We start from the raw sequence: 23241 nt of genomic DNA, 5'->3' as shown, positions 1-23241 counted from the left end.
AGTGGTCAAAATAAAATTAAACTATATTGCAACAGTTACACTGATGATCTGATGTCCGAAGCTTAGGCATAACTTCAAGTTGAGAAAAAGTCTCTGAACCTCTTTCACAAACTAGTTCCATCAGAAGACCCAAAGCCACAGCGTCTTCTGAGCTTTCTCTGGCCGTTTACAAATACACAGATCAAACTGGCACACATCAACTTTCAAATATCAAGCCGTCATCGGCAATAAAAGGAGGTAAGGAGTGGAAAATGAGCATGGCAGATAAAGCATTTAATTTTAATGTGTATACTTTTTTTTGTTTTCATCATCAGTATGACTACGAAAAACAATATCCTTAGCTAAAGTCCTTTGATCTGTTCAACCTTTGTACTTCAGCAGTGAAGTGGAAAACTGGTACCCACTAGGCAGTCTGTCTTTGCCTTCAATCCATTGGGCGTCTCATTAGCCTTATCCTTCTGCCATCAGCCTACATGGGAATGTGAATGCGAATCATTGACTGCTTCACTTGGTGAGTTCTGGTTGTAGCAGCAGTGGGTTGTCCTCAACCAAAAGCCAACCAATTCCAGGCTTGAAGTATTTTGTGAAAAGAGCTTCTCCAAATCTGCCCTCTGCTGTGCCAATTGACCCTCGAGGGTCAGTTGAATCGGCAGTAAGTTGGACTTTGCAAGTTTGTCTGACGCAGGTCAGCTGGTGAAGCTGATCACCAACAGACTTGTGTTTTATCTGATTGTGTCCTTAGCTGTAGAAAAACTGGGAAAAGATGCTTAAAACGGGCAAGACCTTCAGACAAAGAATGTCACTGAAGTATTCTGGAGAGTGACGGAACCAAAGGTGATCTGAAGTCACACTGTAAGGGTCTTCTGACCATTAAATCTGTAGAAACAGAGAGGTAGGTTTCTCCATATCATTGGTATTAATGGTCCTCTCTTCTTGATGGAGTCTTATGCACACATAAATTCATGGTAATGCATAATTTAGATTGATTACTGTAGCAAGGCTGCTCACCATCAATCCAAGCCACCACATAAGTCCAAACACATTAGTCCATGGTCTAGGGTTAATGGCAACCCATGTATTAGCTACTTCACCCCAAATCTTGCTGATGGTACATAGGTCACACAGGTTCTAAAACATCTTATGTCCGTTTCCAAAAGCAGAGCGTAGATGCCGTGTACATCTGGAACGCTTGGCATTCCAGGAAAACCAACCAGACGTCAGATTTTACCCAAACTGGAGTACATTGTCCATTATATTCCTTTCCCCTCCAGGCCACTTCAGCTGTTCTACATTAGTGTGAAAGAAGGAGACATCATGAAAAAAAAAAAATGAAAAAAAAAAAAGAAAAATAACCTAAGGCTACACTACAGTGGAGCGAAGAGGAGCAAACAGTTGGCTCTATGTAGGAGGCTGATGAGCACTAGAAAGCTGTTGACACCGCTACCTTCCTGTGAACCCTGGGTAGGATGAACAGGAAAAGTCTCTCTCTTCTTATGTCGCCCTCCAATCAGCATACAGTACTGTAAAAAGTATTTGCTCCCCACAGAAATTCCGGCAGTTTGTAGCATTTTCTTTCTTTTAATCATGCCTTGGTAATAGCAGATTTAAGATACTTTTATTGGTAAATATATTCCCCATTCTTGTTTATTAGTGACTGAACTGTGATTAATCACATTTCCTTTTGTCGGGTCAATCTTGCATCCCACATGCAGGCTCAATAACCCTTTGAGTTGTATATTAATGAACTCCCTCAAAAGAACGTTTCTAAACGGACAAAAGGACAAAAGATCTCAAAAGCAAGACATTATGACCCAGTCTAAAAAAAAAAGGCAAAAAATGTGAAACAAAGTCACTGACAGTCTGGAAATGGTCAAATGCCCTCTTGTTAAGTATATAGGATTTAAGCAAACCATATTTAAAGTCTGCATGTTTGCATGTTCTCCCTGTGCATGCGTGGGTTTTCTCCGGGTACTCCGGTTTCCTCCCACAGTCCAAAAACATGACTGTCAGGTTAATTGGCCTCTCCAAATTGCCCCTAGGTATGAGTGTGTGTGCGCATGGTTGTGTGTCCTGTGTGTCTCTGTGTTGCCCTGCTACAGACTGGCGACCTGTCCAGGGTGTACCCCGCCTCTCGCCCAAAACGTTGGCTGGAGATGGGCACCAGCACCCCTCCCGTCCCCACTGAGGGAAAAAGGGTGCAAGAAAATGGATGGATGGATGGATATTTAAAGTCATTATCCACAAATGGAGAAAACATGAAGTAGCTTCCACAATGTGGTCAACCTACCAGAACTACTAGTGCACTTATGATTCATCCAGGAGCTCACAAACGATCTCAAAGTATCAGCTAGAAAACTGCAGGACTCAGTTATAGTCAATGTTCATGATTTTTTTTTAAAAAACATGTAAAGATATTTGGCAAAGCTGCAATCCTTCCAACACTTCCATGGAGAAAACCATTGCTGACCACGACATCTCACATTTGCAAAAAAAAAAAAAAAAAAAAAAAACCGCGTTGGTAATCCAAGTTTTTAGTAAAAAGATATTCTGTGGAATGACATGTACGAAATGTTTACAAAAGTTTAATTTGGCCTAAAAACTAACAGTCAAACATGGTGGTGGGAGGGTGACGGTCTGGGCTTGACCTTAAAGATAAGGTTCTGCAGTGCCCTATTCAAACTTCAGACTTTGACTAAGCCTTTGAGAGGCAGCTGCACAACCTTGAAAAGGTATTTCCAGCTTGGAAAACCCTCTAACTCATCTGAATTAAAGCAATTCTGCAAAAGAGAAGGTTGGCAAAAAATTGCTACACTATAATGTAAAAGGGCTTTAATTAATTTTTCATGTTGGATCAAGTCCGTTTGGATAGCATTTACTTACTCTTAATAAATAAAGTCAGCTTTTGAAAAATATTTAATTTCTATTTCTGTTGCCGTTTTCTATTAAAAATTTAAGAGTAACCCAACTTAAGTGCAACTAAAAATAAACATCTCTAAGGAGGCAATACAACATTCTTTGACATTGCTTTCATGGACGGCATTAAATAAAGGGCAAACTCAACCCATCAGCTGCAAGGTGAATACATATATATATATATATATATCCCATTTTGTTTTGCATTTGTATGTCGTCTTAAAAATGCCTCTCATCCATCCAGGAAATCAGATTGAGTAATTACATTGAAAATGTACGGGAGCATCTTTTGCAATGCCATAAATTTGAATAACCGCCCGTGTGGGTTAGCAGTCCTTGAAGTAAATCTCGAGGCTTTTACCTTTTAAGAGCCGTCTGAAACCTCACATGGCTCTTTATGTCTTACACACACCTGTAAATCCAGACCCACTTAAAGAAACACTCACCCTCCACACAGACGCCACATCTAATCACATTGAGAGACTAAAACTAGCTTTCATTTTTGTGTTTCGTTTAAATTCTGCCCAGCACCTATACGGATGAAGTTCTCCATCTGACCCACTTGGTTTTAAGCCGTCTTTGGGGGTTTTATTGCATGTCTGTCAGTTTTCTAAAAAGGCAGGAAAACAAATGATCATTGTCATGTTTTAAACGCTCCCTGCCAGATAAGGGTGAGCTCACTGCGCATTCATCTGGGAAAAAAAAAAGAAGAAAAAGGAAATCTGAGGTTCTGTGACAGTAAATCCAGGCGCTGCACTTTTTTTTCCCCCAGTGATCACAAAAATGTCACAGCAGTCAGCAAATTGAGTTAGATCCCATGGCAGAGGAAGACAGGAGTACCCGCCGCTTATCTGACTGCTAAACGGTGCTCGTTTGAAGCCATTTTTTATTTTTTTGTGCAAAGAATGTAATTTATTGACTCTCGATCCATCTTTAAATAAGACATGGAATAATCGGAGCCAAAGGGATAAAAGGCTGCATAGCTGCAGAAGGGCTGGCATACGTTTCTAGCGTTTTCAGAGACAATGGCCGTGTTTTAACAAACACATCCAGCCACCTGAAGGGGCTCTCTCCTGCCTCTTGTTTAGTCTGCTTGCAAGGCATAACATCATAATAAATCTTTAAAATAAAGAAGAAAATGGCTGCTGCAGGGATTACAAATGTCTCCTTAAGTCAATATGTTCTAGACAAACACCGGCTTTTTGCTTCCAGGAGCAAGGTCGCAGTTATGATGGTGCCGTTTGTGTCCTTGTTGCTTTCCTCTGCGCCTGGAATGACATTGAAATCTGCTGCTGGTGGTTCACTGTCAGTAATAAAATAAATGTTCATTTGGATCTTCTTGTGCGTTCACCTCAGGCCAATGATCTCCCCGTGGCAGCAGCTGCTCCACTGCCTCCGCCATGCGGGAGAGGAAGACGGGAAGACTGGAAGAGAAGGCGAAGGAGACGCGTCGACCCGAGGAAAAGATAGGACCGAAGGGTGAAAGGCAACGTGGGCAACATTTCACAAATCACTTCCTCCAGTGATCACTGGCAAGACTTTAAGGCAAACTTATTAAAAGGGAAATGATTAAGGTATTTATTGGCTTATTTTAGGCTTTTTTGAAAAAACTAAATAAATATTGCGAAAACCTGAAAGTGATTTTGGTAGAAACCCACTTAGAAAAACAATAGATTTCCTATTAGTGTACAGGATAAATAAAGGTTTTTCCATGTTTATGTTCTTCAGTTTATTCCTGCCATCTGTTAAAAGTTTTTTTTTTTCAAATGTCTCATCAAATGACCAATATGCTAAAGGGATTTCTGATGTTTTTCTTATTCTCCATTTTCAGATAAGAAAAAAAAAACTTAGTCATCTGCGAAGATGTCGATTATTTTTCTCCCATCCTGTTCTTACTGTAGTTGGTATAAAATGGACAGAAAACGATCAGAGGATATTTCTGCTTTGATGTATGATGTAACTGCAGTGTTAACTGAAAAAATAGAGAATAAAAGAAAAATAGTTCTTAGGAAACACATCTGAATAAAGAAAAACAGGTAAATCTGCAACAGATATTTGTTTGATTAGAAAATGAGTTTTCAGACAATATTTAGCACTAATCTTTTCAATGAAAGAACTTAACTAATATAGTTAAGCCTAAAACAGCTAATAGTCCCGGTATACTTAAATTTAAAGGATAAATCAAAGTAAAAGAAAAAATAAATCTCTTTTAATATTGAACTTGATTAAAAAGTGAAATGACAAAATTATTAATATCAATCTGAATTAATGGAATAATCTATACAGGCATTATACTGTAGCAATTAAAAACCTTCTGACCAACTTTTTGCATATTTAAACTGGTTATTTTGACCACCTATCATTGTAATAAAGGTTTATTCAGCAGATTTTTCACAATCCACTGAATAAACCTTGGCCTGCATACAGGAGCAGCATGACATAAATATTTAACTGTAATATTGTGCAAAGTTCTCCTTTTCTAGTGGAGTCCCAGAATAGAATGACGCCTCTTAAAATAAGCCAAAGAGCCTCTTTTTAAATAAAGAGTCAGTTCAAGAACTCCTCAGCCCACCAATCTCTCCCTCTTCCTCTCTCTCCCCCTCTCTCCCTCATCCAGCGACAAGTGAATACAGAGCTAATCTAATCTCTCAGAAAGCAACACACAAATTTAGCAAATTCTTGCTTCATGGATTAACAGAGCAAAAAAGAAAAGGTTCAAACAAATAAAGCTTTGGAAGGCTTCTGCATGACAAAACATCTACCTTGAGCTGAAAATGGCGAGGAGCCATCATGGGGGAGTACAGTGACACAACCCCCAGCAGTGGTGAAAGCTCAACCTTTGAAGTGGAAATGGGAGACCCGCAACGTAATCCTGTAAAATATAGTTCTAAATAAAGCTGCATCAAAGTTTCATCACCCTGCACCCAGGGCCAATAGGCTCACTTTCACCCATGTCACCGGCTGACATTCAACCTCTGTACATAGATTTGATACGAGCGACGGTATATTCCGACTGATTAAACCTTCTGATGCGACATAAAGCCGCTTCCTCCATCTCCTTCAATTAAAACTTGAACCAGCTCTCGACTCCTACATTAACATTCTGCTTTTGTTTCAAGTGAAAGTAAAATGGGTGTTTGTTTACCAATGCCATGCAGTTCGTGAAGCACCTAAAAGGTCATAGCAACTTCTGAAGGGAAAAAAAAGCAAACGTGTAAGCAAAAAAAAAAAAAAAAAAACACTTTACTTTTTTGTTCTAGAAGACTTATCGCCTCCAGCTGACGGCTGACAACAGACATCAACATGACTGACAAGTGTTGGGGCGGAAAAACTGAGGAGGAGGTGATGGAACAAATAACACAATGTGCCTCGAAGAGCAAACTTGTACTTTAGATCCTATGAAATAATGACCTTTTATATTGTTTAGTTTAACTTTGGTATCAACATTGATATTTATAAAAGGTGAGAAGGGAACCTCTAATTGGTGCTAAAGCCTCGTTTCCAAGCAATTAGTCTGATTACCCAGGGAAAAAGCATGTTGGGTGGGTGAAATTAAAAGAAAAGAAAAACAAATGGACTGTGTGCTTGAAGTTCACCATAAAACATCATGTACCTCACCAAATCTAGCAGCATCTTCTTTTTACACCAATCCTCTGCACAGAACCGACACAAGCTATTTACCCTGCTTAAAGGGGGTGTTATGTGTTGGCCACCAGGCACATAGGATCATTTTATAGCACAATCAATTAAGGTTACCTTCATCTGTTACAAAAATACTCTATCAAAAATTTACTTTAACAAAAATTGGCTTCATATAACAGCCATATCCGACCCCTTGAAATTGGCGTCTGTCTCTTTAAGAACCTCCTCCTCTTTCTGACATGCTGCCTTCTGCACGTCATAAGAACAATGCTTCTCCATGTCGTCCATAGATGCCGTTTACAACCGTTTTTAAGTGCTCAGTAGTTAGGGATGATCTTTGATGCAGGAGTTTGGATGGGGCTCAAGCTCCGAAGCGGAGCTTTGGAGGAATAGGCAACATGCTGCCTTAGCTGGCGTTAAGGCACGTCCAAATAGCTGTCACTGGAGATTCTAGGGTTCCTCAAGCCTGTATGCAGGAGTCAAAGCAACACTCCAGGTATGTGTTGAAAGTATTTTAGGTTCAAATCTAGTAATGATAAATATAGTGGTGTAAATGTTTATTTGCAAAGTTTTCTGTACAGATTGGAGAGTCTTTTCCCATTACAAAACAGATTGTTATTGTGTAGGTACACTTGACAGCAACCAGTTGCGAACCAGTTGAACAGCAAGCCATTAACTGTGTCGAATGCATCAGGTATCTCAAATTAAACAACATGTAAATGATGTTCGTCTTCACATACACTACTACTCATTATGACAGCACATTTTAATTTGCACTAGCTGTTGCCCCCATGTGGCCAAGAAAAAAACACACTGGTGACACTTTAAACAGGTATCTTTGCCATATTTTAGAACATTTCCCCAAACGAATACCCTCATTAGGTGTAATTAGATATTAGACGGCTGCTCTGAGATGTTGATCACCAACATGGAACCTCGCATTTGATTACTTGGGTGTTGCAGTGGGAGGAGATTGATGCTGGGGGAGTGAAGTGCATGCAAACACCCACAGTAGGTCAATTCATTTCAAAGTTGCTCAAAAACTGCATTCAGTGCATTCGTCTCCTGATGCTGACTGGCCTAAACGACATCCTCCTCACTCATCAGTTGCCCCCATTACCTGGGGCTATGAGAAGTTAATACGACAGCAACTACTGGGTATCTAAATGTGTCACATTTACAGCTGTGGGGAGCTTCCTAATGAGGGAAAAGTTTGGAAATACAGCTGCAAGTCTCTACCTGAACCAAACACAGCAATCCAGCTGAAAAGAGTCAGAACTCACTGCAGTCTCCGTGACTTAAACCCACTCCTCCTAAATGGCTTGTGGGTTTAGAAGAATGGGGAAAAGATCAATTCTATCAACAGATTTTGAGGATTATCAAGGTTCATAATTCATTGGCCATTTATAAAAGTTTAGGTTTTAAAGAATATTCCATCAGCCATTGAATTTAGGTCTGGATTTGGGATCCTTGGTATCAAAGTTGCACCACAAGTGGATGAAGAATGTTGTCTTTAGTTGACTGAAAATCAAATTAAACAATGTAGACCTCTGTAATATCAGCTCTCTGTGGACATTAACCTCTGATCAGAACACATGCTTTCATCAAGGCAGTTACTACATTTGTGAACATGTAAATATTATGTTGCTCATTAAGCGACATCAGACCCTTTCTTTGGTCTTCCTGTGCACAGGCCCATGATGGGAGTTGAATTAACCCATCCCTTGACATTTGATACGTTCTTTTTCCTGTGTCAGCAGAAAGCCCTCTCCTCATTACTCAGACTTTAGCGGTGCTTAGGCTACATTACTGCCGGCGATCTGCCACACGGGGGGCCTGCCTGATCAAAATGCTGCCACAGTTTGAAAATGTGAACAAAGCAGTTAAAGGAACAGATCATACGCAAAGCCTGGAAGAACTAAATTTGCTTGTGTCTGTGTGTTTGTTTAGCCGTTTTTTTTAGGGCCGTTTCTGGAATATTTACTAACCTTCTGAAGACCGACAGGCCTTATGGGGCCCAAAGACCTGTCCTAATGCGGTGGACCAGTATTATCAGAATGTTTACACATTTCTTTGCATCTTATGCTGTCATAAAAACCATTTTAAAATAGCTCAGGCTACTTCGACGGTCACATAATCAAATGCTTACGGCTGGCCTGACGAGCACCCTTAATTAGTCGATTGTAAATGTAATATAGCAACTCCAGAAGCTTGAGCCTTAAAAACATTCAAAAGGGCATCAAGCTTAAAGCACACATCACCATATCAATACTCCTTCATATTAGCTTACACTATTAGCTTACACTCAATAACTAGAGCAGTGGTTCTTAACCTGGGTTCGATCGAACCCCAGAGGTTTGATGAATCGGTCTCAGGGGTTCGGCGGAGCCTCTGCCGCGGAGGTAAAGACACACTTGTGTAAAGTCGTGATGACGCGCCCCACTTTGCCATCACTTGATCTTTTCGGGGTTGCTACTGCCTCTAGTGGTGTGGGGGTGGTTACACAGCTAATAATTACATTACTAAATCAGAATACCACAAGGTATTTTGTGTGTCGGAGGGGGTGGGGGGGGGGTTGGAATGAGCAGGGTTCGGTGAATGCGCATATGCAACTGGGGGGTTCGGTACCTCAAAAAAGGTTAAGAACCACTGAACTAGAGAGAGTGTCACGAGGTAGATTTCACATTGAAGGAAAATATAGAGTCAATTTCATATCATGAGAAGGCACAAGATATCATTTCCCCTGGAGAGGATCATTCTGTTGATAAAGAACTGATGTACTGCTGAGGCATAATCATCTCTAGTTCAATATGCAATTTAAGCCATGGGAAGCTGGAACCAGATGGCCAAAATGATGACTAGCACAACTGGAAAACGTTGCCATTTTATGACAATCGACGCCTCTGGGCTACTGAGATTCTTGTGTTCAATGACAGTCACTGTAGAATTAAATCAAGATGTTCACTTAGTATTGAACAGAATCAATCAAGTCCAGTCCAACCTGTTGCAGATCACATTACATATTCAACTAGGGCCTCGGACTGTCTCTACCAACCTTCCGGGTGAGTTTGAGGTGAAGTCTGGGTTTGGCATTGAGGTGGCAGGCTGTACCGTCATGATTGGACCGACGGAGGGTTAATGCATCCCAGCATGCACTATGCTCCCCAAACACAATCCTCTCCTTCTTCTGCATACATAAATAATCAAGTGCAAGGCCCCTTGATGTCAGCAGCTCGGAGCCAAGGACAGATATGCAGGTGGGACTGGGTCAGAGCTGAATATGAGATTCTGTTAACAGAGCTAGCAACATGCAAGGTTGGCTACCACGACGACAGTGAGAAGCGGATCGGAGCGGCCGTACCGTCACAAGGGAAGTTTAGCAAGGACAAACAGATAAAATTAAGTTTTTTCTTTATATCTTGAAATTGTTATGACTCGTTTTGTAATGCTAACATCATCCAGGTGCATTACTAAAACCTTAACACTGTGCACTCTATGCACTAAAAACAAATGCAGTCTCATTAGTTTCCTTTGTACCTAGAGACTTGTTGATCACAGCTTCCAGGGAACATATTTTCCAGGGAACAAAATATGTTCCATCAGAGCTGCTAGCAAGGATTTATATATGCATCGCTTGTGTCCTCACAAACAGCTTGGAGGAAGATTTATTTGGTAACATGGCAGACAACTAACTGGATTTTAATTTAACTGAACCGTGACAGTAGGTCATGGTTCATGCTACCCGAGGTTAACCATGACCCAAAGTAGCAAAATTTTGTGGCGATTAGGTTCAAAAGAAAAATTAAAAAACGGGCATCAAAAATATAAGCATTGATATCAAAAAGGGAGCAGGGTGTGTTTTATAAGGGTTTCCATTTGGAAAGAAGTTGCAAAGAAACAAACATCTTAATCCACAGCGATTGTGACTGGAACTGAAACAAAACAGGATGGAAAGATGACCAGAAGCAAGGCAAAGCAGTTCACCAAACCAAACAAGAAAACCTTTTCACTTCACTTGTCCTGCTGCGCAAGAGAAATTTGATTAATTTCAAATGCCTTTATATAATGTGTTTTAAGGTCTACTGCCACATGTTTAAGAGAGGTTGATCAACATAAATTTAATATTTGATACGATGTACACTGACCATTTGCCACACCAATTGTCCCAATTTCTTAAAAAGAGGTAATCATGTTTGAATCCAAGTTTAACAGTGTAATCTATATATATATATATATCTAGTTCCCAACAAATGTCATGTTATGACACATTACAAGACAGGTTTAATATTTGTATTTGCCTACTAATATGGACAAATACATAATCTAACTCAATATAATGTCCAATAATGTTTTCATCAATGTTTTTAAGCACATTTAAGTATTGGTCGATTCACCCTAAACCAGTAGATGGAAATTCACTTAATTCTCATTTTCCTTGTTTGCAACATTTTTAAAACGTTGCTAAAAATTTGTGTGACAGTTGGATGGAAACACAGTGACAGACACAGATTTGAAGTCAATTGGTAAAAAGCTACCCAAGATGCATTAGTGATGAAAGGATGTTGTCAAGTTTTGTGTGTTTCTATGTTTTAAGAAGAAATTGGAATTTCAAATTCCCAAGAAAGGTTTGCCTTAGAGCAAACCTTTTGCAAATAGATTTCCACCAGGAAATGTCTGTTTATTTTTTTTTTACAAAATGACCTCAACATCTTTGTATATATAAAATAGTGAGAATTTTTTCACACATCTGATCCATGTGCAATTCAGTGTCTCATATACAAAATACTATACGACCTCCATCACTGTACGTTACTCAACTGTTAAAAAAAGCAATTCAGAACAGTCCATTGTTGTTAGCTTGTATTACCATCAGTAGGTTAGACTTCTAACAAAGACAATTAATTAGCAAATCCCAGTGGTAATGTGAGACCCGCCGTAATTTTAAAACCTCTCACTCCCATGAGAAGGGATGGGCGAGACTCAACTACAAGTTTATTATTGCAGTATATTCTGGAGGTGAACTTACTCTCCTCCTAACATGTCAGATAAGGCAGCGGTGATTCTTCTTCCACCATTTTGTTTCTCTGTAAAGTGGCGAGACAGACCATCAAATATAGCTCCTTCAGATGATGAGGCAGGGCAGAGTACATGTTGCCTCCAGTTAAGAATAAATGTTCTCTCTCAAGTAGGTACCGCTACTCATTGCTTATGATTACATCAAGTCTCAAAAGGAAACACCATCACTAAGGTCAAGGCTTTAAAAGTTGAATCTGACAGCATTGGTATGGTTGAATCTACGTCTGGGGATACATGCAGCACAGAGGGACTCCTGATGATCCCATCCACATACAGTGGTTGAAATCAATCAGTGAATAAACTCTACATAAACAGATAAGTGGCAAAAAAAAGGAAAGTTAAAAAACAAAAAACTTAAAATCAACCATTTTATTAGCATGAAGCTCTTTCAAAATTAAAATTGGAGGAACCACAAAAAGAGAAAGTAGGAATTTTACAAAAGCATGTGAGATGCTCCATCAGGGTGCAACAACAAACTAACTCCAGGGAGTTGGAGATCTGCAAATAACACAAAGCTGAACGCATTTCTGTCCAATTAGTCAGGGGAATTAGTAGACTAACATTAGTTATGCCAACTGGAATAACTGAGCTAAATACAAAGTTATTAAAGATTTACAAGGTTACACTAACAGCTCTGTGATCATTTTGTCTTTGCTTTGAAATAATACTTTTCACCCACAGAGCTGTGTAATATCAACATCTCCCTGACACAGACAATAGGATATCACCTCTGCTTCTTGTACTAATAATCTTAGGATGGAGAGGCTTTTCAAAGCTCCTGTACGGTTCCAAAAATTAATGATTTAACAATCTAACAAATAAATATATCAAGGTTTCTCCCAATGTACTGCTAGCCTGGCGGGCCACCAGGCTTTACTTGATCCCCTGCCAGGCTCAGCATTTTTTGTTTGTTTTAAATAGGGGTTTTTATACAACAGGAACAGTGGCAGTAAAAACGGTGTAAGCTAGGTATATAGTTGACATATTGAACTGGGCGCAAGGCACCAATAGCCCTGTCCTTGCACTTACCTGATTACCGAACATGCTAATATTTCCAAATTTTGATACCTGCAAGTGCTTTTTTGTAACTTTTACAAATTTTTAAAAACACAAAAACTGCTGGTGGATGGCCCTAATGCCCCCAACACCAGGCTTAGCAGGTTTATTGGAGAAAACCCTGTATATTACCACATTAAACCAACAAAGTATTGTAGCAAAAAGACAAAAAAAACCCTAGTTGTTTTGATTTAGTGGGCGTAATATTGCCAGGTGTATAAAAAAAACTTAAGGAACTATAATGTGTCCTGTAAGAGGAGAAAATGAGATATGTTTTTACTTCTTGCAGCAGTTTGTACTGTAGGTATTACAGTACAGTTTTCTGTAATGGATGAAAACAGAGACAGCTCTCCAACTTTGTACAGTTTTTGAAAATGAAGGTTTTATCTTACTTCTGAAATGTCAATATTCATAAAGTAGAAGAAAAATAAAGCCAAGATACAAATTGGGACCGACTTAAAGCAGGACTGGCAGGTAAAATCTCTGATCGGTGCATCAGAATTTCCTACATTTTTTTACTCAACTCCCTATAACAGGTATAATTCAGAATGCCCAAAACTACATGTCTACTTTCATATAAACTCAACAGTATATACAGTTTAATAGAGCTGGGGGGGATCAGACTTGCTTTCCATCATGTCATAAATGTCCTGATCCAGAATTAAAGACTTGAATTAATAAGGCCCTACTTTACGATAAACACATGTAGACATAAACATTCAATCAGAGTGAGCTGAACACTCAACTCATCCACCACATTGAGACGCTGCGCCCTCTCAGAGAGGAGTAACAATCACACGCTTCTTTAAGCTAAATCTAAAGATGCCAGAAACATTAAGGTATTTCATTCAGTTTTGCTGACTTTTAATTATTCTCCCACTGAAATCCCTGCAAGTGTTGTGACTCGAGGGAACGATAAAAGAAGAGGTCTCATTTAAAATCCGCTGCACAGCAATCTGTGGATGACAGATTTCCTGTGTTACTTTGTGTCTTGATCAGCAAAAAAAAGAAGAAAAAAGTGAGGCAGGCTCTTCAACGTTTGAATTTTTAAAAATGGCAGCTGAACACTGTCATTCTGAGCGTATCTGTGTCATCAGCCGCGCTGACGCAGCTCTCCAAAGACGGAGGCCCGGCATGGTTTAATCATCTCCGCACACACTGTATGGTGATGATTACATACAGCAGCAGCATCAGGCGGCCAAATGGGTACAGTTTTGGGACAACATCACATTATTATACGCTTAAGTTTCCCCGTGGAAACTCTTTAACTGTATATACAGCAGCAAAGTTTTAATGCTGACCCAAGTGCTGAACTTGGTGGGTTACTTTTAAAAGTGCAATGCGGAAAGAATGAGGAATCAATACGGTACCAGTCCACAGGTAACTTCGAAAGTAAATCAAATATTTACAGAGCAGGGGTGGGAAAAGTTGGAGAGATCTGTGTGAGAAGTGAAAATGTAAACCAAGATCCTAACACCAAGTTCTAAAACGTTGGTTGAAGATGGAAATCATCTTAGCATTAGCACATAAGCTAATATCTACAGTCTTCCTTCTCCCAGTGCTAACTGCAGAAATACACCACTCGGTCAGAAACAAACAAACAAACAGTTAGAGCCAAGAGGAGGGTCTTAGCGCTGTAAATCACTCATGTTCACAACCCTTCCCCCTTGCTTTCCATTATGCTACAGCTGGTTTACAACACAGCCTGTTACGAATGCTAATGCTAGCAAGCACAGCCTCCGATGACAACGGATAAACGGTTTTCATAAAACAGTAAGTTGTTTTTCTGCCATTAGCACATTTAGATCACGTACACGAGACTGATTGACTGCGCTAACACATTCCTCCTGGTTCTTATTGGTTGTTTTTGGTTGGGAGCGGTGCATTTCTTTTATTGTCATGGTGACATTTTCAGTAAATATGGAAAAAACATATGCTTGGAAAAGTTACATGCTGCAGCTTTAATCACAGATCTGAGCTGAAAAAAACAAACAAACATGACACGTCTTATTTTCAGAGCACAAGTGTTGTGACTTTACACGACCACATATCTCCTCAAGGTTAGTAAAGACCGGAGGGGGAAAAAATCCAGCAAGTTAAAGGAGTAAACAACATTAATCACGTAAGGAAACATCTGCCCCCAAAAAACTATTTTAACAATTTTACTAAATTTGTATCTTTTTATTAGTAAAGAATGTGAGAACTTTGTGTCCTGTTTGGACTTTTTTTACTGTTGAAGTAAAAAAAAAAAAAAAAAAAAGTAAAATCAAAAGATAAATTCGCAAGTTGCCACAAAAACCCTGGTTGCTTATTTTAAAGCATGACATTTTCTTCTTAATGGGACAGCTACATCAGTGATAATCATAGGATGAATCCATAATTTAGCAAACTTTTTTTGTTTTCAAAAACAAAAAAAGTACTTTTTTGTTTTTGAAAACCATCACAAATTAAGATATAAAGCAAAAATAACCGTTTTATTTTTTGTTTTGCCATTATTCTGTGCCATATTTTAAAATGGCTTACAAAACTACGATACAGATTTTACCTTTACATAAAAATGTTGTAAATGAAATTGTGGGACAGTTTAACAAAAAGGTAACATATTTTCATGTTCTATTGTGAGCTTTTATTTTACTACAAAAGTAGACACGTTTACACAAAACTTCTAATTCTTGGAAACCCACTGGGTAAAGTTGAACATGGACTTTTTTGGGGGGACTCCTTCAGTCCATGTTGCATAAGCTCTGCTAACACAATGTGACCGTTTGCAGCTTGCAGTCAAATAAGAAAAGCCAAACCGATGAATCATTCATGCGGACTGTATGCAACCATGGGCCACATTAAAAATGCACAGGAGTGTTCAGCGGCCTACCAAGGTTTCCTGCAAAGGTTCAAGGACCGTATTTACACTTATGTTTACCACCACAGACTCCTTAACTTGTATATCTGTCGCGCTAAAATATCAGCCACTACCGTGTTCATCTTTCTAATTCCCAAATATCTCTGCTGAGCTTTATTTTATTTGATGTTTTTTCATCATCCGTACACTAGAATTGATCCAAAGTAACATTGTGCTGACCTTTTGGTGCTGAACATCTTGGCAGCGTCTTCTTTCTTTTGCTACGGGGCTTCGGGAGGTCGAGGTTTGATGTTGCCTTTTCAAATCTGCAGAAAGCAAACACACACACCAACAGTCAGCATAAAGGCAAGGGGTCAGAGAAAAGATGGGCATTGGGGGAGATGTTCAGTCGCCCTCAAGTTGTCGAAAAGCCTGGGCCACGCTGACCTCCACAGCCTTGGTTAGCCGGCCTCAGACTGAATGGAGTCGAATGGCATTTTTAATCATCGTTTACCTTACTTCGCCACATCATTTATAACTGAATGGGATTAATTGGGCATGAAGCTCAACTGGAACAATAAAAATGTAATTTAAAAACGGGGAGGCTGTATGTCTGTCTGAGCACACAAACATGTCACAGGCAGGTTGGGTTAGCAGCGCGTCCTCCTGAAAGGTTGAAATCCCATAAACGGCCGTTTTTCGTCTTGCCTTCCTTGGAGTTAGCCTCTGCTCTTTTATGTAAAGGTTATCAGGGAGCGTGGAGGCGGAGCTGAGGTAAAAGAAGATAGGATTCAATAATTAATGCAGAGGTCTACACGGGCCTCACTTCTCACCCTCTGCTGTCGGTAATGAGATGAGTGGACGGACAGAGATGGAACTGAAGCGCCGTCATTCTCTCATCCCAAAAGTGAGACGCATCCCACACCATCTCGTCACAAGAGTGTGTGAAATATCCAGCATCAATTATTCTACATACATTGTACTCAGTACATACTTTGGCATTTTATGCTTAGTTCTGACGTTAAAAGGGAAGAAATCCTCACTGCATTGGCAGGCTAACAGCTAGCATGATTGTCTGTTAGCTTAAGTCAAACAATATGGTGGGTCTGGTTGACTTGGTGTCAGAGGGAGAAAAGACTAATCACAGAGAATCTGTGGTGGGAGATAAAGACTAGGGTTATGAAATGGAGGCCTATGATCATAATCAAATATTCAAAAGTAACAGAGAAAACATGCAAAAAAAAAAAAAAAAAAGTTTTTTTTGTTGTTTTTTTTCTCCAAATTGACTTTTATGGTTTGTAGTCTTTTGAGAGATGCCTGTCTCATTTCCAAATAGTAGCAACCCTCTTAAATTAACATTTTAAATTTAAATATGGCAAGATTATGAATAATTGTGGCCTCAACTGGTATAAAACTAAGAGGTTGTAAGGGAAATCAGCAATAGTAGGTCATGGTAAAAACTAACTAAATGAATGAATGAATGAATGAATGAATGAATGAATGAATGAAATAACAGTAAAATGTCCGTCTCCTCTTCAGATTTGTTAAAAAGTGGAAGCCAAGTCATCTCCAGACCTTTTGCTCTTACAAACTAAGAAAACTGACACAATATAGAGATGGCATTTTTTTTTAAAGATGTTTGTAATCATCATCAATCATCTATTAAAATTGCCTAATCTAGCAACATGCAGTTTAGAAAACAGCACTGTCCAAAGTAATGTCCATTAATGGTTTTAAATTCATACAAAGAAAGATATCTAAAAATCCTTTTAGCTATACAAGAAATCAACAGAACTATTGTCTAATTCAGTTTTTTGGATTTAGACCTACTGACAGTAATTAAAGACAACTGTTTCCAAAAGGTCAGTCAACTAATTTACCTCGACTTCCCTTTATTGTGAAAATTCTTATAAAAATGGCGTAAAAACAAAAATAATAACAATCAGGTTCTGAGTGTAAGATAGGTAGAGGAATAAGATGTGCCCTGTGAGTGAAGTGATTGCAAAATTGATGTAAGGAATCAAAACTAATCATTGAAAACCAGAATTTAAAATAATGTCTTTTAGCAGATAAAACTGCTCTGCTACATGACCAACATGTAAACACATTCACGTCCCTTTATTTCCACCGTTAAGACGCTGCTGTGTTCGGTCTCTCTCCGTCCAACCGCCTCAGCATGTTTGTTTACTTTGTCTCTTTTTTTCCGGGCTGGGACTCAGCCAGCTTTCAGCTGCCAATCAAGCTCCGACAGGGATACACCCGACAAGCTGCTGAGGAAAACAAAAGCTACTCGCGTAATCTAGTGTTCCTTTCCTCCACACCACCTTCAGTTTCAACAATTTCAGTCAGATTTCAACATGACATCCTGTCAGCACGCTGACAGGAATCACAGGGGTTAATTCAAGGCTAGATACTGTATAAAAGAGACGGCACGGGAGGCAAGCAAAATGAAAATACTGCATTCAAAGAAACGTAGCATTATATAAGAAAACCTAGCGCCCGTCTCTGTGGTCAGACAACAGATATTTGGATGAGACAATCAGAAAGGTTTGACTACAACAAGAGGTTCACAAATGAACTGAATCTGTTAGTCTAACATTGATTCAGCTTCCTTGAATTTTTTTTTCTTGATTTATTGGATTTTTTTTCAAGAAAATGTATTGTAAAAAGAACTATTTTCTTGATTATTTTTTTTGTTCTACAGAATAGCACTAAATGATTCTAATATCATTAGCATTAGCTAAATTTCACTGTTTAATAGCAGTATATGGCTGGATGAGACTTTACAGAACATTGACTATGATCACCAACAAAAAAATGTAAAACATAAAAATTAGCAGTAGTATTGCAAATGAATGGTTTTCAATTGTTGTGAAAATTACTTTCCAAGTTTTAAATGTGTATTATTATGTATATCCATACTACCATTTTATAGTACAACTTCAATTCTAATAAAATTCTGCATATATCAAATATAAGATAAGGTCAGTAAAGCAAACAGTGTTCTCAGCTAAAACCTCCTGTAAGTGAAGGTAACTTTCTATTGATTTACAGCTAAACTTTATTCACCATGTTAGTGCACACAAACCAGGAAGTTATGTGTGAATAATGCTCTATAGCGCTGACTTAAATGGTAAAAGTCCAAACGGTTTGTGTCCAGAATGTGAGGGGTCTGCAGAGATGTTTTCTTGACACTACACCTGTACAAGGCCTGGATGGAGGGACGGTCATCACTGATGATCCTTTCTACTTTGGAATCAGTGGTTCCCAGAAAGTTGAAGTAAACAGGAAAAAAAAAGAAAAGAGAAATATGTTTAATATGTTTCAACAACCTCTTACTCTTAAAAGTTATTCTTCAGTTTATGACAACTCTTAAAGCAGTTCATGATTACCGAAGCAAAACCAAAGCAAAACATTTTTTTATGATTTAGCATCATGAACTTTAGTAGAGATGCACCAATTCGATATTAATATCTGTATCGGTCCCGATATTTAAAAAGAATTCTACATCGGGTCTCGGTGACACTGTGCCTAATCCATAAGTTGCAGATCTACTCTTGTCTATTTTTCCATACTTTGTGTTCTGAGCAACATCATGGTTTATAATTTATTCACATTACATTTAGAACTCCTAATTGCACTCTTTGAACCATTTGAAAGAAGATCTGTTGCTTTTTTTTTTTTTTTTTTTTTTTTTTTACACGTTTGACCAAAAATAGTCTACCTATATTTTTTGTCAGTACCAGTTTCTTCATTATGTATTTTTACAATAGCTGTTGTACTGAACAGATTAAAGTTGTGTTGTTTTTACATGTTTGACCAAGCGTGTCAATCTACTGGTGTATTTCAGTGAGCTGTACTGGTGCAGAGTTATCAAATAAGTTTGTAATTCAATACATTTATGTCTTTGTTTTTAAAAAAAGAAAGAATTTAAGTCAATCCAGCGCTGTTTTTCTGAATCAGATTGGCATTGGCCGATGCTAAACTTCTGGTCTTGGTGTTGGAAGTGAAAAAAGTGGATCACTGCATCCTTAAACTTTATTTGTCTCATAGAGCTGGCTCTGTCAAAGCTCTTGATTAACCGGTCTTCCTGTATTCCAACCCTCACCTTACAGTCAGGATCACGTGGGAAACAATAAGATGAGAGTGACTGAAGTTAGCTTCCTGGTAATGCTGCCTAGATTAGATGTAGAGATAAGGTGAGGAACACAGAGTAGACCTGCTGTTCATCTGAACCAAAAGGGTTTACGACCTGTTCCAAAATGCTTCCCTCAAACTGGAGGGAATAAATACTTCCTTCTGCCCTTCCTTCTGACTCGTCTTAGGAAGCCTCAGAAAAAGAAGATATTGGTTTTATCAAAGAAACATTGTTAGTTCTGTTCACCTGTCTTTTTACTCCATCAGTACTCAGTGAAGCAGTCATGCTCACCCCCCGTGGCAGCATGGACTCTTGTCTGCTTCCATCTCAAAGGCAAAACTTGTTTGAGGATGTTTTTCCTGCCAAGCTTCATTAAATCAACCTTGTGGTTCAGCTTAATTGTCTCTGGCCGTGCAGAGCGTGCTGACAAACACCATCAGCATTCGAGCGCGTAATGGACCGAGGAGAATCCCTCAGTCTCACAGAAGATCCGCAGGTACTGCCAGTGTTTAGGACAACACTTCCGTTCAGAGATGTCAGAGATATACTTTGTGGTATGCACTAGAAAGCTCTGATGTGACCGACCAACTCGTAATGATGCATTTTTGGGCAATTGAATGGAAAAATGTGTTTTAAAAAGTGTTTACACATACAAATTGCTGAAAAGCCTTTGCCAACAGACTCATGGTAACTTAGGGGAGTTACAGAAATTTCACCTCTTGGGTGGGAAATATTTTGACAGCGTAAACATACTTCCTGCAATGCAATAAGTCATTGCTTAAAGAAAGTACAATTTTCTTGAAGTCACAGCAAGCATGGGGAGGACGGGTGAGCGATGTGGACTTAGAATTTAATTGCTATATTTTGTGGTACTATCATGATAGCGATAAAAATTATGGTTTAACAAAAATTGACTACTTCTTGGTAAATGTATGACTCTATGCCTTGCAGTCATTCATTTTGGGGGGCGTTTAGTCGAAGGTAAAGTTTACACCTTCAATGTACAACAATGTCAGTTTAGACTTGGTAAAACTGTATTGTGTAACATTAAATCATGCTTGGCTGCAACTGTATCTATGGCAGCTCTTCTTTTATTCAGTGTTTGTAGCTTCTGTTAGCTTCTTGGCGCAGCTCCGTTCTCCTGCTACTGGTATCTAAAATCACAACACCCTCACTGTGTATCCCTCTGAAAAATGAACCCATTTAAATAAAGAAATCCCTCCATGGGTGATACCACGATAGAGAGCGTTCATTTTATAGCGTTAACACMGGTGCTGTAAGTGGTCCGGTATGAAACGGGGGTGATAGAACAACACAGCACTTTTAAATTTCAATAAATCAGAATGCAGAAATTGTTTCCGTTGTTTTAAAAGGTTTTTGTCAGTCTGCCTTTTCCCCATCGATACGCTTCCCGACCGCCCTGCACCTTAGGGGCTTAAAAAAAAAAAAAAAAAAAAGAAGACGCGCACATTGCGCAAAACTCTGAAACAGGAGAAGCAGGACATAAAACGGAGCGACGAACTAGATGTGAATTATGGCATAAAAACAGAGAATCCGACGCTGAACAGTAAAAAATCARCACATGATGTGAAACATATGACGATTAGGCGGCGCAGCAGGTGATGAGATTACCGACGGTCAATAAACGATAAAATAAATCTAGCAACAGGAAAGAAACTAAAGTGGACATAGCAATAAACCAAGAGAGGATAATACTAATCAAATGAAACTAAATGGAAATGAATGAAGAACAAAATGCAAGAATAAACTAAGAAACTAAAGTAAATACAGAGGAATAATCTGGTATGGCAAGACCTTTCAAGCAATAATTAATACAGAGGACTGTATGGCAAGAATAAACAGACACTATTTCCAGATAAAAGGTAAAATAATATTGTTGAAGTGCCATGGGTTTGTTGAGAYCACATCTAGTACTGAGAATAAATATATCTTACAGACCATAACATCACTTATTTATGTTTTTAAATCAGATTTGATATATTTATTTCATGTCAGTTTTAATGTCATGAGGCTGATGACTCCATGACACTTTCAATTTGACTCATTAGGATTTGATTAAGAACCAGATTTGTTCCTTGTAATTTCTGTCCAGTAAAACTATTAATCTATAATCAATAGACAGATCTATATAAAGATATAATCCATGTTTCTGTTTCATATTTGTATGGCATTAAAAGGACCTGGAACTTTTGTTTTTCCACTGAAAGCTCTGGTTTGCACAGTAAATGCCATGTGGGTGAAATTTTATGGATGATACTCTGATGTCCCATTCTCCTGAAGGCAGCACAGAGCTGCACCACCAGAAACCCACAGAAACACTAAAGAGAAGAAGTTATGATTAATGTAGTTACAGGTCTATTCATGTTTTAATGTTGCAGAGCTCAGTCGTTTGCAAATAGTTCAAAGTTTAAACTGGCATGTTGAACATCTTTTATCTGGTAATTATGTGGAATATTTAACAACTAGAAAATGGAAATAAATAAGAATATTTTTTCCACTCCGATTTGCTGCTGTTAGACCTACAAATTTTAACTTGAATGTCCATTGCATTTTTCGTAGACGCCTGTGAAAATAATTTCTATTCCCATGACTTTTTTGTTCTCTGGAAAATTATTTTTGATGATAAATCCAGAAACAAGCATAAAAATCAAAACATCTACAATAGTTATGGTAATATTAATGATAAAATAATGGTCAGTGCAAAGTAGCCTGCAAATTCTTTGGTGGGGGGTGAGGGACCTGAATAAGGGCTAGGGGGGCGCTGGGCCAAAAAAGGTTGAGAAACACTGGTTTAGACCAAAGCTGACTAAAGTCATCCAGTTTTTGGTAGAAATGGAAAGAAAAGAGAAAAATTATGCAAATGGAAATAGAGTTTGTTTTAATTCATCATGTGATTAATTGTTTTAGTCCTTATTGTGACAGGCCTATTCTTGACATTCCCATTTTAAATCAGGACACCAGCTACTTAAAGAAGAGTGATTTATCTCAATAAAATGCAAAGGGTTATTGCATTTAATTATATTTTCAAACTTACTGGCATTTATTGATGCTCTCATGGAACAATCAGTGGAGAAAATAGTAAAAACATTTCCAATATTATCACCAGTTTTTTTTTTTTAATTCAACATCGTTAATTCAAATTTATCGCAACAACAAATTAAAATTTTTAAGATAAACGTTCCATGATTATTGCCCACCTTCGCGCTTATCAGATGAGAAACTGAAATACTTTAAACTAGGGAGAAAACCTTATGGTGGTCTATCATATAATAATCAAGTAAACAAAATATTGGCATCGGACAATAAGCTTTTTTTTGGTAACATTTCAGTATTGGACCGATAAGTAAAACTGGGCTGAAATTGACAGCAAATATCTACTTCCATCTTGTTGCCATTTGTTTCTGAAGGGGAGGGGAAGGAGGTTGGTCATGTGATAGTGATCGGTTATCGACTCTAACAGCAATATTAACATCGGATATTCATAGACACACATTTTCATATCAGTGCATCTCTATGCAATCCCGTTTTGTCATTTAAAATATTTACATCAACATAA

At 38.5% G+C, this 23241-nt stretch overlaps 1 protein-coding gene across 7 annotated transcripts in view; it reads right to left on the bottom strand.

The window, feature by feature from the left end:
- oxr1a (oxidation resistance 1a) overlaps nt 1-23241 on the bottom strand; it is a 176355-nt gene that overhangs the window by 143367 nt on the left and 9747 nt on the right. For all 7 annotated transcript variants that reach the window (XR_535755.2, XM_008431798.2, XM_008431803.2 and 4 more), the window contains exon 2: nt 15767-15852. Coding sequence is in view for 6 of the 7 variants with exons in the window: in XM_008431798.2 (XP_008430020.1) it covers nt 15767-15852 (86 nt within the window). In the remaining variant the exon portion in view is untranslated. The remainder of the gene's footprint in view (nt 1-15766; nt 15853-23241) is intronic.

The sequence above is a fragment of the Poecilia reticulata genome, linkage group LG16 (genome assembly GCF_000633615.1).
Source record: "Poecilia reticulata strain Guanapo linkage group LG16, Guppy_female_1.0+MT, whole genome shotgun sequence".
Lineage (NCBI taxonomy): Eukaryota > Metazoa > Chordata > Actinopteri > Cyprinodontiformes > Poeciliidae > Poecilia > Poecilia reticulata.
This window is presented reverse-complemented; position numbering and strand designations above follow the sequence as displayed.